Genomic DNA, 24,890 nt, shown 5'->3' with positions numbered 1-24,890 from the left:
TGACGGGGGCCGCTAGGAACAATAGCTCGGGCCAGGGTAGTTGCATGGTGCGTGGAAAGGGAGGAGGGAAACCGAGGGCCCCTCGTCGTCCAGCCTGGTATGCGTGACGTCAGCGCCCCGCAGCCACCGGTCACGCACTTGGCGCCGTCGCTGTCTCGTCTCCAGCGTTCGTAACAATATGATAAAATTATGCACGGTAACGACATGTTTTCCGCATTTCGGATTTGTCCACCCGGAAACTGTGGCTGTATCCGAATACACAGAGATGCGTCCTTAGCACACACATCCCTACATCCCTTAGCAAATGCAGCCACAATGTAGAGGACGCATTTCTAATGTATGGATAGTATCCGAATACCTTTACTGCTAGCACCACCTGTTGACTGTCAGTCGTACTAATTTTCACGCAGCCATTTTGTGTATGGATATCTACGAATATTCAGCAAAACGTAAATAATAAATACCTACCAATTAAAAAATAACGTAACGTGTATGTTACACATGTTAGCGATCAAAATAAAATACATTCTATAAATTGTAAACTTTAAAAATACTTATGAGTTTTGAATTACCCTTTAAATTTAAATTCGTATTTTGATTATATTTATTAACGTCTTCATTTGTCTCTGTTTAAGTTATCACTTTCACTTTTAATGTTTTAAACAAATCTTATGCTGAAAATCTGAAGTAATGTTATACACAAACATAATAAAACCCAATTCCGAAGCTAATGGATGTAGGGACGCGTTAGTGGATGCGAGTGTCGCATCCCTAGAAATCTCGAATTAGTGGATGCGTGAAGTGATGCATCAGCATCCCTTGTGATAATTTTGATTCAACTCAAAGATGGCCGCGTCCACTACGATGCACTTTTAGTGGATCCCTTAGCTAATGGATCCATTAGGTCAGTATTCGGATGCAGCCACTGACAATACGTAGACTATGATTATATATACACTTCACTCATTATACACGCTACGAGTCTTAATTTTTTTTTACAGAATTAGTATATTAGTTTCTTTTACTATCGTATTTAACCCTTTCAGTCACAGAGAAAATTTTAATTTCAACTGTTGCTATGAGCCAAATTATATGATGCCTTCTTTATCTTTACAAACACAACGATCGCTCAAGCATTGAAGCCAATATACGATTTTTAATATGGCAGATGTTATTACCTAGTGGTTGCTGTATTTATAGCTGGAAACAATTCTCAGAAATAAATGATTCCACTTATTCTCACAAATTTAATGTTAGGTGACTTTTAAGTACAGTTAAAACGTAAAACTAATTAATGTGCAACTCTCCTAAATGTGGGATGCTATGACTGAAAGACGACACGAGCGCCATTTTTTTTCCTGTTCTTCTGGAGGCTGACATCTTGGATACCAACATATTTGTTTCTGTTGTTTGTTGCTAGAGAGCACCAGCATCGAGATTTCTCATGCACATAAGGTCGATGTTCCATAATCTGATAATGTTGTTGTGATCCTTATCGACACAATAACATTATTTATGTATTTTTTTAATACATTGTATCTTGATTTAAACCATGACAGCTCGAACCTATGGATTAGAAAACACACGCCTTTGACAGCACGGCCATCGAGACATTTACCTGACCAAGAATTAAATAAGGTGTATAAAATGTAACACACATATTCAACTTTTTTTTTTTTTAATCGATGGAATAATAGCATAACCTGCTACAGGGCGTTGTCAACTTTTATTTTTTTCAATACTTGCTACCAGGAGCGTTAGTTAACACACTTCGCCTTCTAAAGGGCATCATCGCCATCTTGTTTTCAGTAATCGATAATAGAGGCGCTAGCGTACATGTCTGCAAGAGTGTGTTTTAGCCATATTAGTTTATTTTTGTCCACTAGAGTGCAGGAATAATTTATTGCCAGGGCACCCGCCATTGGCCGAAATGCTGAAATTCTATAATCATTAAGAAGAAAATCGAAAATATTCCAAAAAATTAAAAAAAAAATTGCTTGTTAAAAAAATGATTGATTCGATCACATTAGTTTTATTCTTGACTGACGCAAAAAAAAATTATGAAAAACAACTTATTTAAAAAAAATTATGTTCAAAATCCTAAAAACTGCCTAAATTTTGTACCCCTTTTCTCGGGGTACCGTTTTACAAGGAAATTAAAAGGAAGTTTATATTATAGTTTTCCTTTAGTATAGTTTATTTAAGTATTGGTGTTATCCGTACGGCGGTATTTTTGAAATATTGGTAACGTTTTTCAGCGCTAGTGTCGCCCGAGAGCACCTGATAACAGTTAGTGAGAATATCATTAAATAATTGTATTTATTAGTTATATTTATAATGTAGTTATATATTTGCATTTGTATAAAACTATTTTAATTATTAATGCGACATAGCAAAGTTGGACAAGTGGTGATCGGGGTAAAATGAAACAAATCACGAGCACAGCGCGCATTCGCGCGAGGGAGACAGACTTTTTCCCCTCCCTTGTTTTGAAGGAGGGGAGGCAGGCAATCAGCTGTTCTGGACGACGGGCCGGTGTGTGAGGTGGTCCGCGCAAGCGGCCTCGCAAAAAAAATTACTTTTGCGAGTGTGGGGCCGGCTTGGGCAGCAAAATAACTCGTTGGTATCTGTGTGCGAGAGTAACTGTAAAGCTCGTCAAGAAGAGAGTCGCGGTACTATCGCGGCGGAACGAGGCTCCTTCCGGCTAGTATAGCCGTCAGCACCGACTGGCCTGAGGACCAGTGGGGTTTAGCGAGGATTCGCTAATCCAACGGAGACGACGAGCCGATACGTGAGTGACTTCCCTTGTGATTCCCCTTGTGCAACGGGGTTATGCTGCAAGAGATTGGTGGCAGAAATAATTACGTCAAGCCTGAGAGTGTTATTTTACGTCGGAGGTCTGTTTTTCCCCAGCTACATTTAATAACCTTATGATATGGACACGTGAAGTAAATAATTGAAACTTATGATGAAATTCAAATGGTAGAGACTCGCGTTGAACGTTTTAAGGGTACCCGCCCCCCCGAACACTTGAGCACGTCGTGTAACCAGGAAGGTGTTAACTAGCTTGAACTTGGTTTATCAGAGATTTTAAATCACTATAAGGTGTCTATTGTAACTGATGTTAAGTTTAGGGTATTTTTATATTTCCTTATCATGTGCTGGGTATGAATATATATATATAGTTTATAGCATCGGGCCCGATTTAGTTAATATGTACCGGCGAATGCTTATATTCTTTTAATGCTTGTAATAGTTTGATTTCAGATATTCAGATTAATAAATAATGTTTTTGTCGTACTTGCCGCAAAAGTTGTGCTTTCTCAAGCAAATTCCTTTCTTTCGCTGTTTAATTTAAGCCCTGATTTTTTTATACCCGTGTTGGATATGTCGGATGGCGATACACTATACCAGATAATTCCCGGCAGTTGCTCGCGGTTTGCGACGCTCCCTTGGGGCTTACGGGGGCGTCAATTTCTCATTTACTAGCCTTCAGCAAGACGATATAGCCACCATCATGAAAATTCGTGATAGTTAACTTAGAATGTCGGGAAAAATTCCAAAATCTATCAAAAAATTATTAAAATAATAATAATTGATTCGATCGATTCATGTTCACGGTTTTATTCTCGGCCAGTGATAAGAGTACATAAAGTAAAAATAAAATTTTAATTCTGTTTCCCATTACCCTTCGTGGAGTTTATTAATCATTCTCTCTACGAAAAATGTCTTTATACAAGATACCTCTCAGACGAAAGAAAAATGTAGCTGTGCCTACCATTGAAGTGTAATTTTTCGATAGATCGAAGACTGTAATGAAGCCCTGAGACCGTACGTCATGATAAAATAAATTATTTTGATCAACCTTACGATGATAACTGGGATAATATTGATCTTAAAAATATCAATAACAAACTTTACAGGAATAGGACAGCAGCATAAGTGATTAATAACTTGTCAAGGGAAGGTCCTAACATATTGTTCGATAGTCTGAGACTACTGATGGCATCGATTAGTGAAGGAAACAACTCGCACCTCAAGAAGTAGCCTTCATACTTGAAGAACTGAGGGAATCTGGCTACATAAATTAACAACTTGATTTAATTGCATGTGTATAAAATATAAAAATTAATTATAATTTGACTTTCAAGAGTGATATTTTTTGATTTCTCGAAATCTTATTTCTAACTTACACTGAGTTATCGCGACTGCGTGTCCAATGTGTTCATGGCGTGTTCGGTGTGTGTATTGTGTGTCAATCTAGTATTCTGTGTGTGAATTGTGTGTTCATTTCATGTTTTTTATGCGTGTATTGCGTGTCCATAGCGTGTCCCGTGTGTGTACAACGTGTTCATTGCATGTTTGCTGTGTGTATTACGAGTCCATTGCGTGTGCAGTGTGTGTATTGCGTGACCATTGCGTGTGCAGTGTGTGTATTGCGTGACCTTGTGAGTCAAGTGTGTGTGTGTATTGTGTAATCTTGGCGAGTAGGTATATCTGGGACAGGGGTGGGTGTGGGGTATTCGGGGATTAACGACAGCCATCTTGGATGACGTCATTTCCGGCGGCCATCTTTAATTCCGCCATTTTTTCCTAGAAAATTCCGCCATTTTGTTTTCTAGAACATTCCACCGAATTATGATGTCACGTCCACCATCTTTGAAAATCATAATTATTAACTTATTAAGTAGGGAAAATATTTATAAAAAATATTAATAAAAATTTTTATTTAAAAACTTGATGACTTCGTCATCGAGCTCCTCACTCCTGTGCGTTGCACTTTTCGTTACTATGCCATCATCATCAAGCTCCCCACTCCTACCCATGCATTATAGTCTGCTGGAAGCAGGCATCTTGTTTAGTAAGGACCGCCATTTTGATTTCATCTTATGGATGATAACATCGGATGAAGGTTTCTAAAGTATGTTAGTGTATGTAAGGTCGAGTTTATATTTCCTACCAGTGCTGTTATGACACTAAAAGACCAAAAAATTTTAGCCGGGTTGAGCTAGATCTTATCGTTTCCTTTAGCATTTTAGCTAATGTATCCTAGAGATCGTATCCTACTGAGTTGAATGTTTTATCAAAATGTGTGTCTGTTTCATTGAATGTTTGCTTTCAAGTCTGTAGCTTGGGCTGAATATACATATTTCAGGGATGTTTCTGCTCTACAGTAAGCTTTAAATTTGCTGATTTGGTATTTTTATACAAAGATTTTTTTCTATGTGTTTTTGATGTACCCCTGTAGCCATTTAGTATTTTAGCCATGTTCGAAAAAAAAAATTAATTTATGTTCACCGAGATAAAAAGATGGGTGAATGAATAATTTATTCCTGCTCTAAAGGAAGCCATGTGAAGGGAGTTCACAGCAAAGGGGAATTATATGTGGATTTATCTGTTACAGAAAATACAGAAAAACTGGCATGGTGCCTGTTAAGGTAAAAGATAACTCACTCCTGAAAACTGTTTATTTTGATGTAAATAAACTAGGCGTAATAAAACTTAGAGCTAAAATTGAATATTTTGTGTGTATTGATAAATGGTCGACATAAATATTCCGTGTTATTCAAATACATAATTACCATCCGAGATGTTACTACTTGGAAGATTTACGAGGTTTGCGATACGTGGCGGATTCTATGGGGAAGAAATTCAGCCTACCAAGTACCCAAGCGATTATTAAGTAGAAAAATTGAAACATTAGAAAGATGATCCCTTGTTTGTGAGGTGCCTAGGATTCGATAAATGTGAAAATCAGTTGGATAAAATGTACTGATGCCATATAAATTTTAAATTTTGAAAAGTTGTAAATAATTATATTAATAAATGCAAGTCTAAAATAAAAAAAAGTATTTATATATGTACTGTTTGAAACTTTTCACTAGTTACCAGAGGTCGGGATGTTCGTCGAAGGTGCTTAAAATGGTATTAGGAGTCTGGGGATGACGCAGCTATTTGGGGTGTGGATGTTTCTTGGTAAAGGGGAAGGGTGAGGTCTGCTGACGTCAAAGGCCGTGCGTCAGTGACGTGTGTGCTTGTCACGCACGAACAGGACTGCAATAGAAAGGCTAGTAAGATGTGTCGTGCCAGCTATGAGAATATTGTTGAGGATGAGTTCTATGCATGCTCTCAGGAGGCTAGCGGCCAGGAAGAATATCTTGCGATGGATGAAGACGAAGAGTCCAGGGAAGACATCGCAGATGTACCTGTGAACACCTCCACTCTGAATGTGAAGGATATTGCTGCTGTGGTGGGGGGGATATTAGGCACTTATTCCTCAATTATCGACTTTGGAGCTGTGTGATGCTTGTATAGTTGTGTGGACAGAGTATTTGATGGCTAGTATGGAATGTACTGCGGAGTGGGGTGTTGTGAAGGGGGTCGGTAACGCCTTCTGAATGGTATTGTGTTAACAAGGGGGAGAAGATGGTGTGAAGGAGTGTGTTTTTTTTATTAAATAGTGTTAAATATTTTTTTGATATTTTATTTACTTCGACTTCTTGCCACGACTTAAAAAAATACTATTTTCATTTGATATGAAGTGCATCTCGTAGTGGCAGTAGGTAATGGCTTTGCTCGTAGCGACAGTAGGTAATAGCTGAGGTGAGTGTTGTAACTGCATCATATACACTATAGCGATCAAACATTAAGTTGAAACGTAAAATGTTATGTGTTTGATGTGGTCTCTCTCGTGAAGATAGGGGAACATCTAATACTTTACAAATGTGAATCAGTATTATTGTTTGTAGCATAATATTCTGGTGAACGATTAAAGCTGAGTGCGTTTTTTCTTTCATTAAAATTTTTAGGGGGGAGGGGTGGATATATACAAAAACATTTAAAATATCTGCTTCCGTGCAGCTCTTTAAACACGTGTACGCAAAAATGTTCCTACTTAGAAGAGATACTTATCTACTTGTATGTTAGGACTCAGAAAATTTTGAGGTTCCTTTGACGACTATGAAGTAGTAAGTAATTAAATTTGATGGAAGAAAAAGTTATTAAGAATTATTACTATAGCCATCGCATCCGCAACGCTGAGACATTGTTGTATATAGTTTCCGTTTTTTGATGTATAGTTTCCTTTTTTGTATATCTTTTCCGTTTTTGTATAAAGTTTCCGTTTAGGTTATATAGTTTTTTTCTTTTCTTGAGGATTTTATGTCGTGAAAAGCCTTAGCTATTTCAATAAATATGCTTAACACATTGTTTATACATTATTATAATAACTTAACTTTGCTTAATATTATGAATTTTAAAAATGCTCAACACATTTCTATGCTTATTACTTAAAGCTTTTTTTAAAAGACATTATTATGCTTATAATATGATGTGGGGATTATAATTGCGCAGTTTACGAGTGACGCTCCAGCAGGCAACATCTCGCTCTCTCTGCGCGGGATTTTTGAGGTTATGTTTCTTTAGTCATAGCTATTATGGCGGTTTTTTTAAGCATACTGAAACATGACTGTTGGAAATTTAAATATAGCGGTTTGCTTTTCGTAAGTTAACTGTTTAGGCATAGCTAGTATGACTGTATTTTTTTTAAATTTAAATATATCGGTATTTTATTTCTTTTCGAATTTAAATATGGCAATTAAGCATACTTGTAGTGGGGGGTTGGAGGGGTTTAGTCATAGCTAATATGGCGGTGGTTGATTTAAGCATATTTAAACATGGCGGTTGTGGAGTGGTGGGGGTCTATAGGCATATTTTTCGAAATTTAAACATGGCGGCGATTGTGGAGTGGTGGGGTCTATAGGCATAGCTAGTATTTCTTTTAAAGACATGGTGGGTGCTTTTCGAAATTTTAAAGACATAGCTTCTTTTAGGCATAGCTTCTTTAAAGCATATGTTCGTTATTTAATTCACCATACTTCATATGGTCCCGTGGTCTAGTGGTCCTAACCACAACGTTGGTGCGTCCCCGGGATCGAATCCACCCAGTGCCCAGGTTTTTTTGTATACAATTCCCGCCTTCGGAGCGACGGTGGCGCGCTCCGGTAACTAAAGGCTGAACTAAGATGGCGGCCTCCAGCAGACGGTGGCGCGCCCTGGTAACCAATGTCAACAACAATGGCGGCGCCCAGTGGCGGCGACGGTGGCGCGCCCTGGTAGCCAATGTCAACAACAATGGCGGCCTCCACGTGACAAGATGGCGGCGCCCATGGGGGTACTGGCGCTGTGTTTACATTTCTATGTTTACATTGAGCCAGTACTCCTTCGTTGCCCCTACTGTTATTGGGTGTCCATTATTTGTCCAGTGGTTGTGTATTGCGTTTCCATTGCTTGTCCAGTGTGTCTATTGCGTATCCTTTGTGAGTCCTGTGTTATTACATGTTTATTACATTTACAGTGTGTGTGTTGTGTGCCCATAGCGTGTCCAGTGTGTGTATTGCGTGTACATTGGTTCTCCAGTTTGTTTATTGCCTATCCATTTCTTTTTCGGTGTGTGTGTTGCGTGTCATTGCGTGTCCAGTGTGTGTATTGCATGTTCATTGCGTGTTCAGTGTGTGTATTCCGTGTCTAGTGTTTGTATTGCGTTTGCATTACGTGTTGAATGTGTGTATTGTCTGTTCAGTTTATGTATTGCAGTTTGTGTATTGCGTGTTCACTACATGTTCGGTGTGTGTATTGCGTGTACATTGCGTGATCAGTCAGTGTATTGCGTGACTGGCTAGACTGAAGAACATGACGGCCTGGTCTGTGGTTGGGCGACAACGGTATGACACGGCGGCATACGCGCGGACGGAAAAACATGTGGTCCTTTACACTCCATAGCCGCAACATAACTTGCCATAGCTGATTTTTGTACGAAAGCTGATAGTGAAGTCGGACCTGCGCGCGCATCTCTTCCCCTATCGTATAGCTAACTATTTACCACGGCACATCTGTTTTTTTTTAATTCGTGGCGTCATGCCCGACTTTTTTTATGCCTGTGGTGGTTTAGAGATAACTGAAATTTACAGACATGCTTTGCAAGACTGGGGCGGTTCAATTAACATCACGCTAAAAAAATTCGCGCAATCTGAAGACGTGCTAAGTGAGGGATTTGAATAATTGATTTTATCGACACTTTAGGTTTGACAGTTCGGAGACTTTTTTTTGTCTGCTTTATATATATATATATATATATATATATATATAAGAGAATGTATGTGTGTATGTATGTTCACTCAAAACTCGAGAACCGTTAGCCCAATTGATATGAAACTTTGCACACATATAAACGATGACATGACCCCTCCGACGAACTTAGTTACGTTAGTGCGGGATAAGTGGTGTTGGTGGCAGTGATTTTTATCTTTTGAACCATAGGTCGAATTGTCAGGAAATTTTTTATACATGCATGTGGCAGCATTGGAACACCAACTAATATGGTTACACTGGTAACTGATAGATGGTGTTAGTGTCGTTTAGTTAAATTAATTAAATTTTGAATCATAGATCCCATTTATTTGAATCTCAGCATGTATAACAAAAGAACAACAATTAAAATAAACAATTGGTAACCACAACAATTGGTTTTCTGATTTTGGATATTAATTGAATAGCGAAGCTTATTTTATTTAAGGGGACCGGGTATGCCCTATCTTGACAGTGTTAAAATTAGCATCTTAATGTCCCATTTTCTCTGGATCCTTTTGTCACAGCATGTTGAAATTTTTTTTACGTATTCATGAAGCTTTATATATGGATTAGACATAAGGAAATTGTATTGTGTTGTGGTATAATTGGGGGGGGGGGGGGGGGAATATTTAGCATTTTAAAATTTTTTTACAAAATTTTATCAAAATTTTTTGCAATAACATTTTTTCTAATTAATTTAGAAAAATAATCTTGTGTTAAAAGTCGCATAATCATACTATCAATTTATGTTCCAAGTTTCATTATTCTATCTCGAATAGTTCCTGAGAAAAAAGGGCATTTGCAGAGAAAATTTTTTTATTTTTAGAAAAATACATTTAAAGTAAATACTGTATACAATACAATCTCACTTAACATTCTAATACATTCCAGCTCCATATGATGGCTCATCCGGGTCTTCTTGCTGCTCATACAGATACTCCAACTTCCGTTTTGCTGCATTCCTCTTCTGCCTGGCTTTCATTACAATATTTTTCACCACACGCTTTGCTTCGTCTATTCTGTAGCTGTCTAGTCTCTTCATTGCTTCCACACAATTTTTACCAGGAGGGAAACCCAATCTTTCATACACATGACACACCACCAAATTTCCATTATTGAATGATGCAACAGCATCACACACTCCAAAATGCAAGGTACGGAAACCAACAAATGTAGTTTTGGGAAGTCTGTTCCAGATAACACTGTTTACACTCTCATTTGGATTTTGTGTCCTTCCATGCAAATATTTCTTCAGCAACTCGGGCTCACTTAGGTCTCTAAATATGGGTTTTATTTCTTCAACCTCGACACGAGGAAGGTGAAAGTGATCAGCATGTTTATAGCATTCTCCTTTACTCTTTGCACGCTGATATTTACACCAACTTTCTGAACCCTTAGGACAGAGTCCATGCTGGGGGTCTTCATCCAATGATAGTAAATGGAAATACTCTGCCCATACACTCTCTCTCATTCCTTGAAGATTATTTGAATTTCTTCTTATTGCCAAACCATAATATTTTTGAATGTCCGCTATGGCTGAATCAGTAACTCGTGCTCGGCCACCAAAAACTTTGCCATATTCTAGTTTATTTCCCTGCAATTTGATTTTCAAATTTTTCAACCTAGTACCCATCCTCTTTTGTACATGCCCTAAGCATTATAATTTTGATACTGTTTTATCGCCAGAAGGGGCAGCCTGAAGAACAGCTTTGTGTCCCTTGCAATCACCATCACCTAAATAGTTTGTATATTGTACATTGTACTGTGATATGGATCGATTGAAAATGTTTACAACACCAGAAACCTCCATGCCACCACTACTGCCTTTGTAGTTTGCAGTGCATGCTTCTTCATGCTGACCTTTTAGTTTATCCTTGCATGTACAGTGCTTTTATAAAATGTCTACATCTATAACTTTACCAGTATCAACACTCGTACATGTTACAACACCATGCAGTGAAACATGCCTTCTACGAGCTGGAAAAATACCAACATCGAAAGAGGGAAAAAATATCTTTCTAACTATAAAAGTCCCAATATAATAGCATTTTAAAATAAAAAGTTATTGAACATTGAATTTTGTAATTGTTTTCGTACTTTGATGGTTTTTCCTGAAAATCACAACTTTTAAATTATTATTTTTAACTAAATTATTTTATTATTTACCCTTAGTGTAATATGTCATTTTAAAGCTAACATTTTGAAGAAAAATAATCTGCAAAAATATAAAAAATGTTTTTTTTTTTAAACAATTTCATAATTCCCAGTCCCCTTAACAACTTATTTAAATGGTTATTTTTGCGATGCCACGCCGAAAACGATCATCAATTGGCCAAAACAGCCAAGCTGCTAGAAGGATGAGACTGACACGAGACTCAGAAAGTGATGAAGTACGATCCCTACGAAATGAAAGCACCAGAATAAGAAACAGACAATCAAGGGCATCAGAATCTCAAGAAGATCATCAAAATCGTTTAATTGCAAATCAACAACGTACAAATGAATTACGCTCTAGAGAGACGGACAGAGAGAGAGAGAGTGAGAGAGAGAGAGAGAGAGAGAGAGAGAATTACGTAATGAAAATAATCGTATTGCAGAATCTCAGTCAAGATTAAACGAAAATATTGATCAACGACAACAAACAATTGCAAAAAATCGTTCAAGAAATTTCATACGACGTAACATGCCATTATTTGATTGTCTCGAATTTAATTACAATAACACCATTGACTTCAGGTCATCTCTTCAAGTATGTGGAATTAACCTGGAAAATTATTGCTTTTCACATGTATGTCGCGTGTTCCCGCGTTGGTAAACCGACAAGTTTATTTGTTTTTGACCAAGATGGCAAAACCAAATATATTGTTTACCCAAGTGCTTTAGAATAACAAAAATCATAAACAAAAAAAGTTTTTTATTTACGTATTAAAAATGGTCGATATTTTTTTAGGTGAAGCGAAGCGCACCGGGCACCGTCTAGTATGCTATATTTGCTATCGATGAAGAAGGCTTTGTGGTTTGGTCTATATACCTGACGTACATGACCTGGCCTCGTGGTCCGAAGACAGCCTATATGTAACACTAAAAGTATAAACAAACTATTTATTCCTAGTATAAAGTTATAACGAATTAATTTTTTTACAAGTATTAAGATGAAAAGAATGAAATTTTTTCCAAGTATAAAGATGAAAATAATTAATTTTTTTTTCAAAGTTAAAGATGTACTGTAATAAATTTTTTTTCAAAGTATAAAGGTGAACAGTTATAAATTTTTTTTCCAAGTATAAAGGTGAACTGTTATATTTCTTTTTTTTTTCTCCAAGTATAAACATGAAGAGATATAAAGAATATATTTTTTTTTAAACGTTGTGTATAGTGACTTGGGGATTTATTATTATGATAAAACACAAACATTAAATTTTTTTTCCATTTTATTTTCTCTACGTAATCATACATACGTATATATACATCACTCATACATTAGTTTTTGCCCCAATTCCCCCTCCCCCCTACCGAGTACCTTCTTCGTGACGAGTAGACGTAAATTAGATTTTTTTTTAATATTCATTGGTTTAACAAGTTTTTTTAATACATACTTTAACATCAAAAACATTATAAGAATTTTAATTTAGTTTTGTAGAGATACATTAATAAAATTTCTTGATTACATTTTTTTACGAAGATACAAAATCAAAATAATAATTTATAAAGAACATGGCTATTTTTTTTCATTTAGGTTTTGATTAAAACGATACACTGAAACAACTATACAACATCAAAATAATATTTATAAAGTATATTATGGTTAATTTTTGCATTGCCTATGAATATGCATTGCCGAGTTAAAGTTAGCGTCACACAATAGTTTTGATTTGGCCACGGGGCACAGTTCACGACAGCAAGGTGTCTCAAACTTTGAACAATAACCTAAATCATCTTGGTACGTGTACCTACATGTTTAAGTCCACCGCACTGTTCACTGTAGCGAAATTTACGATTACCGATTATCGATGTCTTTAGTTCATCAATCGAACACGGAAAATATGCGTGCGGATGGCATAGTTTGATTACACAATTTGGGTTCGTACAGTCATATGCGATTATAGGTTTCACGGTACCGAAGGGTTTCTTGGAATCCCATTTAAGCCTAAAGTGCGTGTCTTCACGATACGTTTCAAAGTACGTAATGTCCGTGGTGAACACATCGGTAGTGGAACCGTAATAGAACATTTGATATTGAACGCACTGCTGTCCTGATCGTACGAAAGAATAGTTTTCTTGGCCGATGTTGAACAAGACAAACTTTTCAGTCTCGTGAGGGCGTGGGTCCGGACAGAGGTCCCAGCACCACGTGGTGACATCTTCTTCGTCATCGTCGTCGTCGTCGTCGTCGTCGCCGACGTGGTCGACAAAGTCTGGGTACCTGATAGAAGATATCCTCTGGGCGAACCACGTTTACGATCTCCGGGGCAGCTGTCGCGTCACGACGGCTGAGACGTCCTCGTTTGGGACGTGAGGCTGCCACGGTCCCTCTGCGAAAGATGTCCAAAACGTGTCGGACGATGGCGACATCGATGGGCTCAGACGACCCTCGTCAACGCGGTCACCCGCCGCCGCCTCCGTCGTCGATATGCTGATGTTGCTGGATTTGTTACGAGGATACCGCGACGATGGTGCCTCCTCTTCGATGCCGGAGTCTTGTGCATCTTGCTGCTGCTGCTGCTGCTGCTGCTGCTGCTGGAGCTCTATAGCCGCCTCCAACGTACACAGGATGCGGTGGTGTAGATACAGAATGAATTCCTCGCTTCCGGGAAATGCTTCAAGATTACTTTAGATGGTTGCAGTTAGCAATTGACGAATTTGATCGAACGACATTCCTTCGTATCCCGTAATTATTTCCGCAATGAATTCATGTATTTCGGCAAGCGAAACCATGATTATAATTATTACGTAAAAAAAACAAAAATCCGTCTCCGCGGCACGATGTAAGTACTCGACGTCAACGGACGTCTCCGCGGCACGAAGTAAGTACTCGGCGTCGACGGAGGAGGAACTCAGGCAAAAACTGACGGCTCCCGGGTCCTGCAGCCGGTATTTATAGGCTAAAACAAATTAGGGGTGAGAGGGGTAGGGGTGGGAATGACGGTAAAGTGAGGGAGGGAGAGGAAAAAACTAGAGTAGTAGTGGAGGGTGGTTATTACGATAAAAAAAATCAATAAAAAAGGGGGAGGGGTGGATCGTCATGTGCGAGAAATAATAATTTTTTAGGAGAGGGTGGGGTGAGGGGGTGTTTTGTAAGTTCGTATATGAGCATGGTAAAAGTGGTGGGGGTCAGTCTGCCAGAACCCACCAGGGGGGAAGGATCGGTCGCCATTTTTATTTTTTGCCCTCACCGGGTTTGAACCGAGGACTCCGAGCTCCGTGTCGTTAATGTTTGTTTTTTAAATATTTTTCATTAAAATTTTATTAAATGAATTTTTTTATAAATTTTAAAAAATTTTTCATTAAAATCGGATAATAAATAAAGATGTTAAAGATGGCGGTCGTAACGGAAATTGCAACGGTGACGTCAAAATTCAAAATGGCGGAAACCGCAACGCCGGAATGTTCGAGAAAACAAAATGACGTCATCCAAAATGGCGGATCCAAAATGGCCGTCGGGGTCAAGGTCAAAGGTCAAGGTCACACACATCCAAGATGGCCGCCGTTACGTCACAATCCAAGATGGCGGTCGACACCACAGACACCATACCCTGAACCCTGTCCCAGCTCCAGCTATTATATACTACTTTGGAGCCAATGACTATTGGAGCCAATGACTATTGGAGCCAATGAATATTGGAGCCAATCACTATTGGAGCCAATGACTATTGGAGCCAATGAATATTCGAGCCAAAAGACTGTTGAAGCCAAAGACTGATGGAGCCTTTTGGAGCCTGTTGGAGCATTTGGAGCAATTGGAGCCAATGAATATTGGAGCCCATGAATATTGTTGCCTATGAATATTGGAGCCCATAAATATTGTTGCCTATGAATATTGGAGCCAATGAATATTGAAGCCAATGACAAATGTGCTGCCTTTTCGTTGATGGTGCTGCCTTTTCGTTGTCGGTGCTTCCAAATGTGCTGCCTTTTCGTTGACGGTGCTTCCTTTTTGTTGATTGCGCGTAGTACAAAATGTAGTGACTGAATATGTACTAGTTCAAAACCTCTTGGTGTAACTAAAATATTTTTTAAAGTCACTTTGTCCTTTAGTATGTATAAAAAATGTCACGATGGACTAATTGAATATAATTAGCTAACGACGATGAAGGTCATGCAGTCATGAAATGACTGGCCTATACGTCTGATATTGTCATGACTCGGTCTCATGGTCTGAAGACAATTGGTCTGTATGTGTGGCTTTGTACATGAACGGCTTATAGGTTATTCAGGTTTTTAAAAATTTAGACTTTCATGTTAGGCTAATCGGCATTGTATTAAATTCGTTTGTCAGGTATATTGTCTTTAGTTCTTTTTCGTAGAGGTAAAGCGAAAGGTAATGGAAAAAAAGAATGTAAATTTTTTTTAATAATTAGTTACAACTGTCACTGGTCAAGAATCGAACCGTGGACAGGAATACATAGATTTAATTTGTATATTAATATTTTATTTTTTCGGAGACTTTCGAAATATTTCCCGCATTTCTAGCTAAATAATTACATGATTTTAAGATGGCACCCAAATTTGAAGATGGCGGGCACCTCAGTTATAATAAATGATTACTGCACTGTAGCAGGTTATAATATAACTAGCATGATGGTAAGACGAGTACACACAAGATGGTGTCCTCCAGCAGACGAAAACAAGATGGTGGCAATGACCACTATCAGGCGGTAGCTCCTGGTAGCATGTACTGAACATAAAATTTTGGATCCATGATGGTGGTCAAAGTCAAAGATCAAGGTCAAGGTCAAATTTCAAGGTCAAGGCCAAATTTCAAGGTTAAAGTCAAATGTCGCGGTCAAGGTCAAAGTTCAAGGTCAATGACAATGTTCAATGCCAACAGACGAGTTTAAAGATAAGGTGAACAGAAAATTGTACTAACATGTCACCAGCACACTCTAGCAGACGAAAAGAAGATGACGGTCTCCAGCGGACGAAGACAATATGGCGGACATGATGTCATACCAGCTGACGTTATATACCTTGGTATTGGTGATAGGTCAGTCTATAGGTGGCATCTGTGGAGGAAGGATCTGATGTTTTTTTTTGCTATTAGCGGTTTCTAACCAAGGACGGGAATCGATCTAATCAATCAGAATTCTAAGTTAATTTTTTGATGAATTTTGGAATTTTTTTCATTAAATTGGATAATAAATAAAGATTTTCAAGATAGCGTCCTAATTTCAAGATGGCGGACATGACGTCATACTACCTGATGATTTTTATCCATGGGGAAAAGTGGTGGGGGTCAGTCTGCCTGCAGCTACAGTGAGAGACGGAATGGTCACAATTTGTTTTGCCCTCACTAGGTTCGAACCGAGGACTCCGAGCTCCGTGCCGTAAAAGTATGTTTTTTAAAAAAATTTATTAAAATTTTATTAATTGAATTTTTTTATAGATTTTAAACTTTTTTTCATTAAAATCTGTTGATAAAAAGTTAAAGATGGCGGGCGTAACGGAAATTGCAACGGTGACATAATTCAAAATGGCGGAAAACAAAATGCCGGAATGTTCGAGAAACCAAAATGATGTCATCCAAAATGGCGGATCCAAAATGGCGGATCCAAGATGGTGGATCCAAAATGGTCGCCGGGGTCAAGGTCAAGGTTAAAGGTCAATGTGACGTTTCTACTTGTCCCGTTACGCTGTGTCCCGTTACCCTTATCCAAGATGGCCGCCGTGACGTCAAAATTTAAGATGGTGGTTCGGCACCTGGTACCACCGTCTGACGCCTGTTTCAGGAAATACATTCACATACTTCTCACGTGAGAGTGTAACGTGCTCTGTGCTGGGCAGCTTCTAGGTAAAGGAGGAATATTCTAGGCCCAGTTAACGGCGCGCACGCCGGGTATAAAACCACCTGCGCTGTCTTCGAGCTTGTACAGACTTTACTGACCAGACATACTAATATAGTCAATGTTCGATGTACGCAATTGACGTTTCTAAGGTGTTTTACGCATACGTGACATATACGCAACGTGGGAAACGAAGCGGTACTTAGTCGTCTCATGCAAGGCATTGATTGAAATAGCATATGGTAACTGTCAGGAAGCCACGAACGTTACGTGACGTAAGTTACGTATGAACAGTTCGTTATGATAGCCGGAACCTATGCGAGATACGACTGCACATGACACCTGGTACACTATGGACATGTCGTCTTCGACTGCAGGCATGTGATGTGTTGAAGTTGTGCCCATAAGGAAGTGAAGCGAGTTGGAGACTGGCCCGCTTACGTCTACGAATCCGTCGGGATAGTGTCGTTACGGAGGCCCGTGCGGAAGAAGACGACGGTGGAAGTAAAAGACAGCGCCAGCCGCCAAGCAACAGGCGGGGTCGACCCCGCAACTCTCTACTCGCGCGGTGACCTCGGGAACGAGTCGGTCCTTCGCACATCAGGCGAGTTACTACAACCCCTCAACACCACCGGTAGTCGGATGGTCCTTTTGCTTCAAGAAATTAAGGCAATTGTTTTAAATAAGTTTTAATTTGTAACTTTAACGCCTTATTAAATTTCGTTATAGCTACACTTTTTAATTTTTTTAATATGGATACGAGAATTTAAATAAATTTTAACTCTTTTTAAGTACTGGATATACAAGTAAACGTTGTGGATGTGGCTTAATGTTGCATAAGTTGTGAAAAGCTTCTCATAGAATCTAATCTTGTGTAGAATATTTTTGTAAAGCTTTAATAATAGGAATTTTAATTGTTGATAAACGCATAACACAACGAATCTATACGCTATATTGATAACCATTTTGACGTGACAACGTCTAATAAATCGATGAACGCCGGCTGCACGCACGAAAAAGTGTCCCACTACGGATGTCCCACTACGGATGTGACCTGTTTGCTCATTGTACGCATGCGTGGCATCTCTCTTCCACTCGATTGGAACAATCATCGATTTGACTTTTCAATCATATTTTCGTCGTTTGAATTATTAATATTATGTAATTTAACGATCGTCCACCGATTTTCAGCACAATCGGTACGGTTATTTAAAAGTAATGTTGAAAAATCAAATACGTTTTGAACCAACAATGGTGTTTTACAGTTACACATAATCAGAGGCGCACCCAGGAATTTTTTTCGGGGGGTGTTTTAAGTTTGTTTTTTTATGAAGGAATACCGGTTTCAAAAATAAAGAGGGGGGTCCGGGGGTCCTCTCCCGGAAAAATTTGAATTTCTAGGTGAAAATTTGTGCTATTTAAGAAGTTTTTGTATCTAATTTTTGAATATACTGCTGGGAGAAAAAATAATTTTAGTACGGTACTAAATTTGTTTTAGACAAGAATCAAACAAATTTACCTTTATCAAACCCAGGGTCTCGTCCGCTCAAATTCAGTATTATTTTAATACCATGAGAATCATAGCATGCATTAAAATCCACATTATGTGCACCTTAAATCACTGACAATTATGGTTTGCTTTTTACTGCATTCACACACACAAATTAAGTTCACTCTACGAGTAAAAACAAAGGGTATAAAATTCACACATATAATGTCTAGTTAAAACTGCAGAAATACAGTCCAAAATTATGCAAAAATTGAGATAAACATAGCGCACAAACAATTCTTAGTTTTTATATAACACAAACTAATTTGTAAAAAAATTTAAGTAATTCATGGTAGTAGACTACAAATGTAATACTACAATAACACTGATCAGCGATCACCAATCTTTACTACTGAAGGCCCGAAGCCAAAGGAAAGGAAAAATATATGTCGAAATGAAGTAACTACAATTTATTACACTATGTGTTAAAGTTCGCACATTACACACTTTAAAGGTAATATATTATAAATCTTTGACTGGTTATAGTAATTTTGGAAGTCTCTAATTTTCAGGAATACTCTTTTTTTGTCTATTATAATACATAGAAAAGTAAATAATTAATACACAGCATCAGTAAAAGAATTGTGTCACTGCATTTGAAGGAATTATGAAAATAGACTTGTTCTAATGTTCCGTCCGTCCTTCCAGGAAACGAAAGCCTCATATTTAACAATGCTGCATTAGTTCTGTCAAATACAGTTGATGATACATATTGCAGACACGCTAAATGAAGTGTTCGTGGTACACTATTAAAAAACACTACTAAAAACTATTATTCACGACAAGGTAATATGATTGGTTTGAACGATGAAGCAAGTCTCGTACGTCGAAACTCGAATGATTTCACTTTTTCCAATCCAAGTATTCCGTCTGCGCGGCTATAATCTACTGTTAAAGCATGGCTCCATAAATCAACTTCCCCCCCCCCCCCCCCCTCAAAGATTATCGGCTGGCGACGCTCTTGGGCACGGGTGAGTTGGGGACTGGGTTCTGTACTCACAGACCATTTCCTGGAAAATGTGCGCAGGGCAACAGTTGTTTACTCATCGCGAGATACTTGTGAAGACATGCACGCAATCATTGGGTCGTGCCTTCACTGTGGTAGGAATTATTCGTCTAGAAATGCGAATTCATGTTTTTGAATTGCACAGTAATGTATGCTCTCTGGCGACTAGAGCCACATGATATCACAAGTGCCTCTGTCCAACCTGCATTTCTGTCACGGATCTACCCATCATCATGAACTGCAGGTTTACTGTGTTTCATGTAAGTTGTCCGTGTTTTGACGATTATCTACCGAGAAAGACGTTCGCCCTCTCCATTGTAGTAGTAGTGGTGCTTAATCCTAATACTTCCCGGCTTCTTGAAAAAAAACAGGGTCTGTGCTCTCCTGTTTGTGTTTACAGGTACTTTTCTCGGAAGAGCAACATAAAAAAATGGGCAATTACTTGACACACAAATGAGAAATCTACCAATTCCTTGCAAGCCGCTTACCTTCATGTTCAGCATCATAACTAATTCCTGGCTTTGGTCGTTTGGAGAAGTAGTTCAGTAAATTAAAAACCTTGCTTACGTTTAGACATTCTGATACCGCACTCACTATCAACATCAGTTCTAAAACTCGCGAAGAAGAACAATGCCCAGTTCCCACAATCTTCGGTAATGTTACACGGTAGCCGAAAACAGACTGAGTAAGAGAAAATGAAAACGCATCGACTAACAGAGCGAGGGATAACCGTTAGGGAGGGGGTGCCGGGTAGAGATTGCTAGGCGCTGCAGGGGTAAGCATAGTAGTCTGGCGACACCATAATGTATACGCTGACGTGAAAACATCTCACAAAGTTTGGTACTTGAGCGCTGCCCATAGACCATCGTACCTATTTTGCTGGGACTGGGAATGTTTTTACTTTTTCCATTCTAGATTTTTTCTTCAAATTTTCGGAGGGGGTTTAAACCCCCAACCCCCCCACCCCCCTGGGTGCGCCACTGCACATAATAATTCAAATTACACCCGGGATCTTTTGCACAATGTTTTAAAAAAATATTGTAAGACATTATAAATAAGTTTGGTGTATTTGGGATGCGTATTTGTTATAAAATCGTGTTAATATTATTCCCCTACCGTGAAAAAATTTTTTATAACTATATATAACATCTGAAACTATAATTCTTTAGTATGGCCTCGTGGGCTTGTGGTTAGCGTACCTAACTCTTGCACTAGAGGTTGTCGATTCGAAACCCGGCAGTTGCGAATTTATTTTTATTTTGTACTTGTAAAAATAAATACGGCGCACGCAACATTTCAAAAGTAATAAATATATTTGAATTAATTAATGCAAATAAAAGTAAATTTATTAATTCATTTGCGCATTTCATTTTACTCCTTTGTATCCATACAAAATTGTGATAATTCAATAAAAATGATTCAATTTTATTCATAAAAGTATGCAGAGGTAGATTTTATCATGCAAAAGATAGAAAAATTAAAAAAAAAAATCTTCCTCAAAGAATATAATATTTTTAATGCCTAAATGGTTTGGTTGCAAAAACCTATTACGACTCAGTCTCAGCCCGAATATGATATTTCCTTTTCTTCTGGTTCAATCATTTCATCAATGTTTTGTTATGACGTCACGTTTAACTATCGTCCGTAAACCGACTTTACAGACAACCAATTTTTGACGTGACAACGTCTAATAAATCGATGAACGCCGGCTGCACGCACGAAAAAGTGTCCCACTACGGATGTGTCCTATTTGCTCATTGTACGCATGCGTGGCATCTCTCTTCATGCTCATTGTAGGGCCTACGCATGCGTGGCATCTCTCTTCCACTCGATTGGAACGACCATCGATTTGACTTTTCAATCATATTTTCGTCGTTTGAATTATTATTATTATGTAATTTAACGATTTTCCACCGATTTTCAGCACAATCGGTACAGTTATTGAAAAGTAATGTTGAATATTCAAATACGTTTTGAACCAACAGTTACACATAATAATTAAAATTACAACCGGGATCTTTTGCCCAAATTTTTAAAAAAATATCGTAACACATTATAAATAAGTTTGGTGTATTTGGGATGCGTATTTGTTATAAAATCGAGTTATAAAAACGAAATAATATTATTCCCCTACCGTGAACAAAATTTTTATAAATATTTATATAACATCTGAAACTATTAATAAACGAATATGGCCTCGTGGGTGAGCGATCAGCGGCGCTATCTTCTGGTGGTAAGATAGTCGGTTCGAATCCCGGCAGATGCGAAATTTTTTTTTGTGCTTGTAAAAATAAATTCGGCGCACGTAACATTTCAAAAGTAATAAATATATTTGAATAATTAATGGAAATAAAAGTAAATTTATTAATTAAATTGTACATTTCATTTCACTCCTTTGTATCCATACAAAATAGTGATAATTCAATAAAAATGATTCAATTTTATTCATTAAAGTATGCAGAGGTAGATTTTATCATACAAAAGATAGAAAAAATTTAAAAAAAAATTCTTCCTCAAAGAATATAATATTTTTAATGCCTAAATGGTTTGGTTGCAACAACCTATTACGGCTCAGTCTCAGGCCGAATATGATATTTCCTTTTCTTCTGGATCAATCATTTCATCAATGTTTCGTTATGACGTTGTCACGTTAAACTATCGTCCGTGAACCGACTTTATAGACAACCAATTTTTTTAGTATGATCCAGTTATTTTTATTGTCCTTTTTATTGTAACGTAAAGCTCTGAAATTATTTATGTATTTTGCAAGCGCCTAACTCATGGAGCCCAACATTTGTGAAAAAAATCATGTTAATAGGATCCATGTGTTTATATTGTATTTTCGATATGTTTCAGAGGTCAGCCCCAAGCTATAACTAAATGTTTTTAGCAGAGTAAATGTCTTGCTGATCGAAAATCATCCACTGGTTGTTAATATCTGTTCATGCCTCAATTATTGTTTTTTTTTTTTTTTTAAATAAATTGTGTTTTAGCACTAGTCGCCCTGCTCTATGCTTTATGACATTCCATCTTAGATCCACCAGTGCAATGCTTCTTTTACAATCTTAAACTAACAAGTATTTTTGCAAAACTCCGCGACTCCAGATAAAACTCCCGAATGGTCACCGCACGGGGAGCACTAGTACAGAAACATGCTTCCCAAGTGAAAGCATGTTAGCAGGTTTATTATTTCCCCACAAACCGCTTCTTTGGTAGCATGACTTGTTGCAAGTGATTATATTCCTATCAGACAAATTCCACCATTTGCCTGAGACAACCCGAGTTGGAGGATCGAAGCCGTGAACCAGAGTCCTACAATTCACAAGTCAGACACTCTATGCCCGAGCCAGAAGGTAGAGCGACAATCAACAGTCTTCTTAAAACTAACAATATGTTATTACCACGTATTCAGTGCAGTTTGGTTTGTCCTTCACACATGCTTACTTCTGACAGTTAGTATGGGAATCAGTCGTGTACTAATGTACAGTATTCAAAACGTACAGAATTCAGAAGAAGGACCGAAATTAGGGAGACGAAAACATATTTAAATCAAGGAAACAGAAAGGACAAGTAAGCATGTAAGTTGATTAAGATATTTATGATTTGTAACGTCTTAGCTCTCGGTAAACGGCATTTAGTATGAGTAATTTCGGGAAAGGAACGGTAATGTGTAACCACAGAGCTGTTATCTGTGGCGAATGGCGCAAACTAAAGTTCAAAAAGCCGAATGGAAATTTATATTATTAACTGTTAACTGAATTTTAATTGGATAGGCAGGGTTCTAATAAAATTCCTTGTAACAATCAGACCCAAAGTCAGGGTTTATTATTTTTAGTCTTTTTCGCTTTTATCGCAGTTGTTTCATTTTATAGTTTAAAATTTCGGTTTGCAAATCGAATGATTTAATTGTTGACGTAGCTGCTCCGGCAGCGAATTTAGCGGTGTGCGAGGAAACTAGTCGTTAAATGTAGTTGAAAACACTATTCGCGTGTATATTTATTAACCTTGTCATTATTTTAAAAAAAATTCTATGTTAAATTTCGTGTCCGCGTAATAAGTGTTTTTGCAACATGAGAACACTTGATTTGCTCGTTGTAGAGTTTATATGTTACACATCACTGGCGAGTACTGAAAGAGACAAATTTTTTAACATTTTAAAAAATGGAAAAATAGTTTCTTATCAAATAGTAAAAATAACAGAGTACTTGTGCATTCCTAGTTATGGAACGACCAGGAAAGCCTAAGGTGAACAACGTTATCGCAAAGAACAATGCAAAAGTAATAAAATATATGTATAAAGTTTAAAAATTTCGCATATTAACAAATGCTTCGAGTCAAGATTGAACATTTGGTTTTGAATTGACTATAATGATTTAAACGGTAGTTTATAAATACGTAAATGGAATATCAAACTGTATGGCCACAGGTATATTATATACGATTGTGGACTACTGCAAAGGAGGTATTTAATACCAAAAGTGAAGAACCTATAAAAAAAAGCAACTGTAATAGTTGTCATGAAGATACCGTTTGAATTATAACGCGTGTTTATAAACTGCTTTTGTATGCTAATTAGTGCTCTTACATCCTTAAGCACTACTTTTCTAAAAAAAATTAAATTATTAAAATCGAAAAGTTACTGTTTCCAATGCAGTCCATTTAATTGACAATTAATTGTAGTGAAGGAGAAGGTAGGAATTAAAGATTTTTGTTTAGCTTTGTTTTATTTTATATTTACATCATTGGTACATATTTATACAGACACTGCACATTTTTTTTTGGTCATTTACAAAATTACAGACCTGTTTGTTTCTTTTAATACTTTATGGAAGTTATTCTCTTTGAGTGTGGGCTAAATTGATCAGAATAAGAAAGGGTGTTACAGGGTTATGCTGTCACTTTTAACTTTCTTTCTTCTCCGCCTCTTGTCTTAGTTAGCCCTTGGTGCTTATTTCAGTGCTTGTAAAGTTGCCTGCAGTTTTTTTTAATGAGTAATCAATTCCGATTAATTGCGCGTCATTACATGTGGGCAGACGTGAACAGCACGTCATCACTCGTGGGGGGAAAGGGGATGCCTAGCGAGACCATGCAAGATTGTTCTGGTCGGTTCTCGCCCTAGAAGTTCGTTAGCCCCAAGCGAGTATATACAACCCCTCGAGAGTTGTGCAAGTCAGAGCACTCCTCTATCACATCCTGAAGACGACCG

The 24,890-nt window shown here is 37.7% G+C and overlaps 1 protein-coding gene across 1 annotated transcript in view; it reads left to right on the top strand.

Moving 5' to 3' along the window:
* The first annotated feature begins 14,268 nt into the window (after nt 1-14,268).
* LOC134537632 (thyrotropin-releasing hormone receptor-like) overlaps nt 14,269-24,890 on the top strand; it is a 131,369-nt gene continuing 120,747 nt past the window's right edge. The window contains exons 1-2 of the mRNA XM_063378331.1: nt 14,269-14,274; nt 17,538-17,733. Of these exons, the coding sequence (XP_063234401.1) occupies nt 14,269-14,274; nt 17,538-17,733 (202 nt within the window). The remainder of the gene's footprint in view (nt 14,275-17,537; nt 17,734-24,890) is intronic.

This window comes from Bacillus rossius, chromosome 1 (genome assembly GCF_032445375.1).
Source record: "Bacillus rossius redtenbacheri isolate Brsri chromosome 1, Brsri_v3, whole genome shotgun sequence".
NCBI classification, from domain to species: Eukaryota; Metazoa; Arthropoda; class Insecta; order Phasmatodea; family Bacillidae; genus Bacillus; species Bacillus rossius.
Note: the sequence above shows the minus strand (reverse complement) of the source record. Positions and strands in the feature narration are given on the sequence as shown.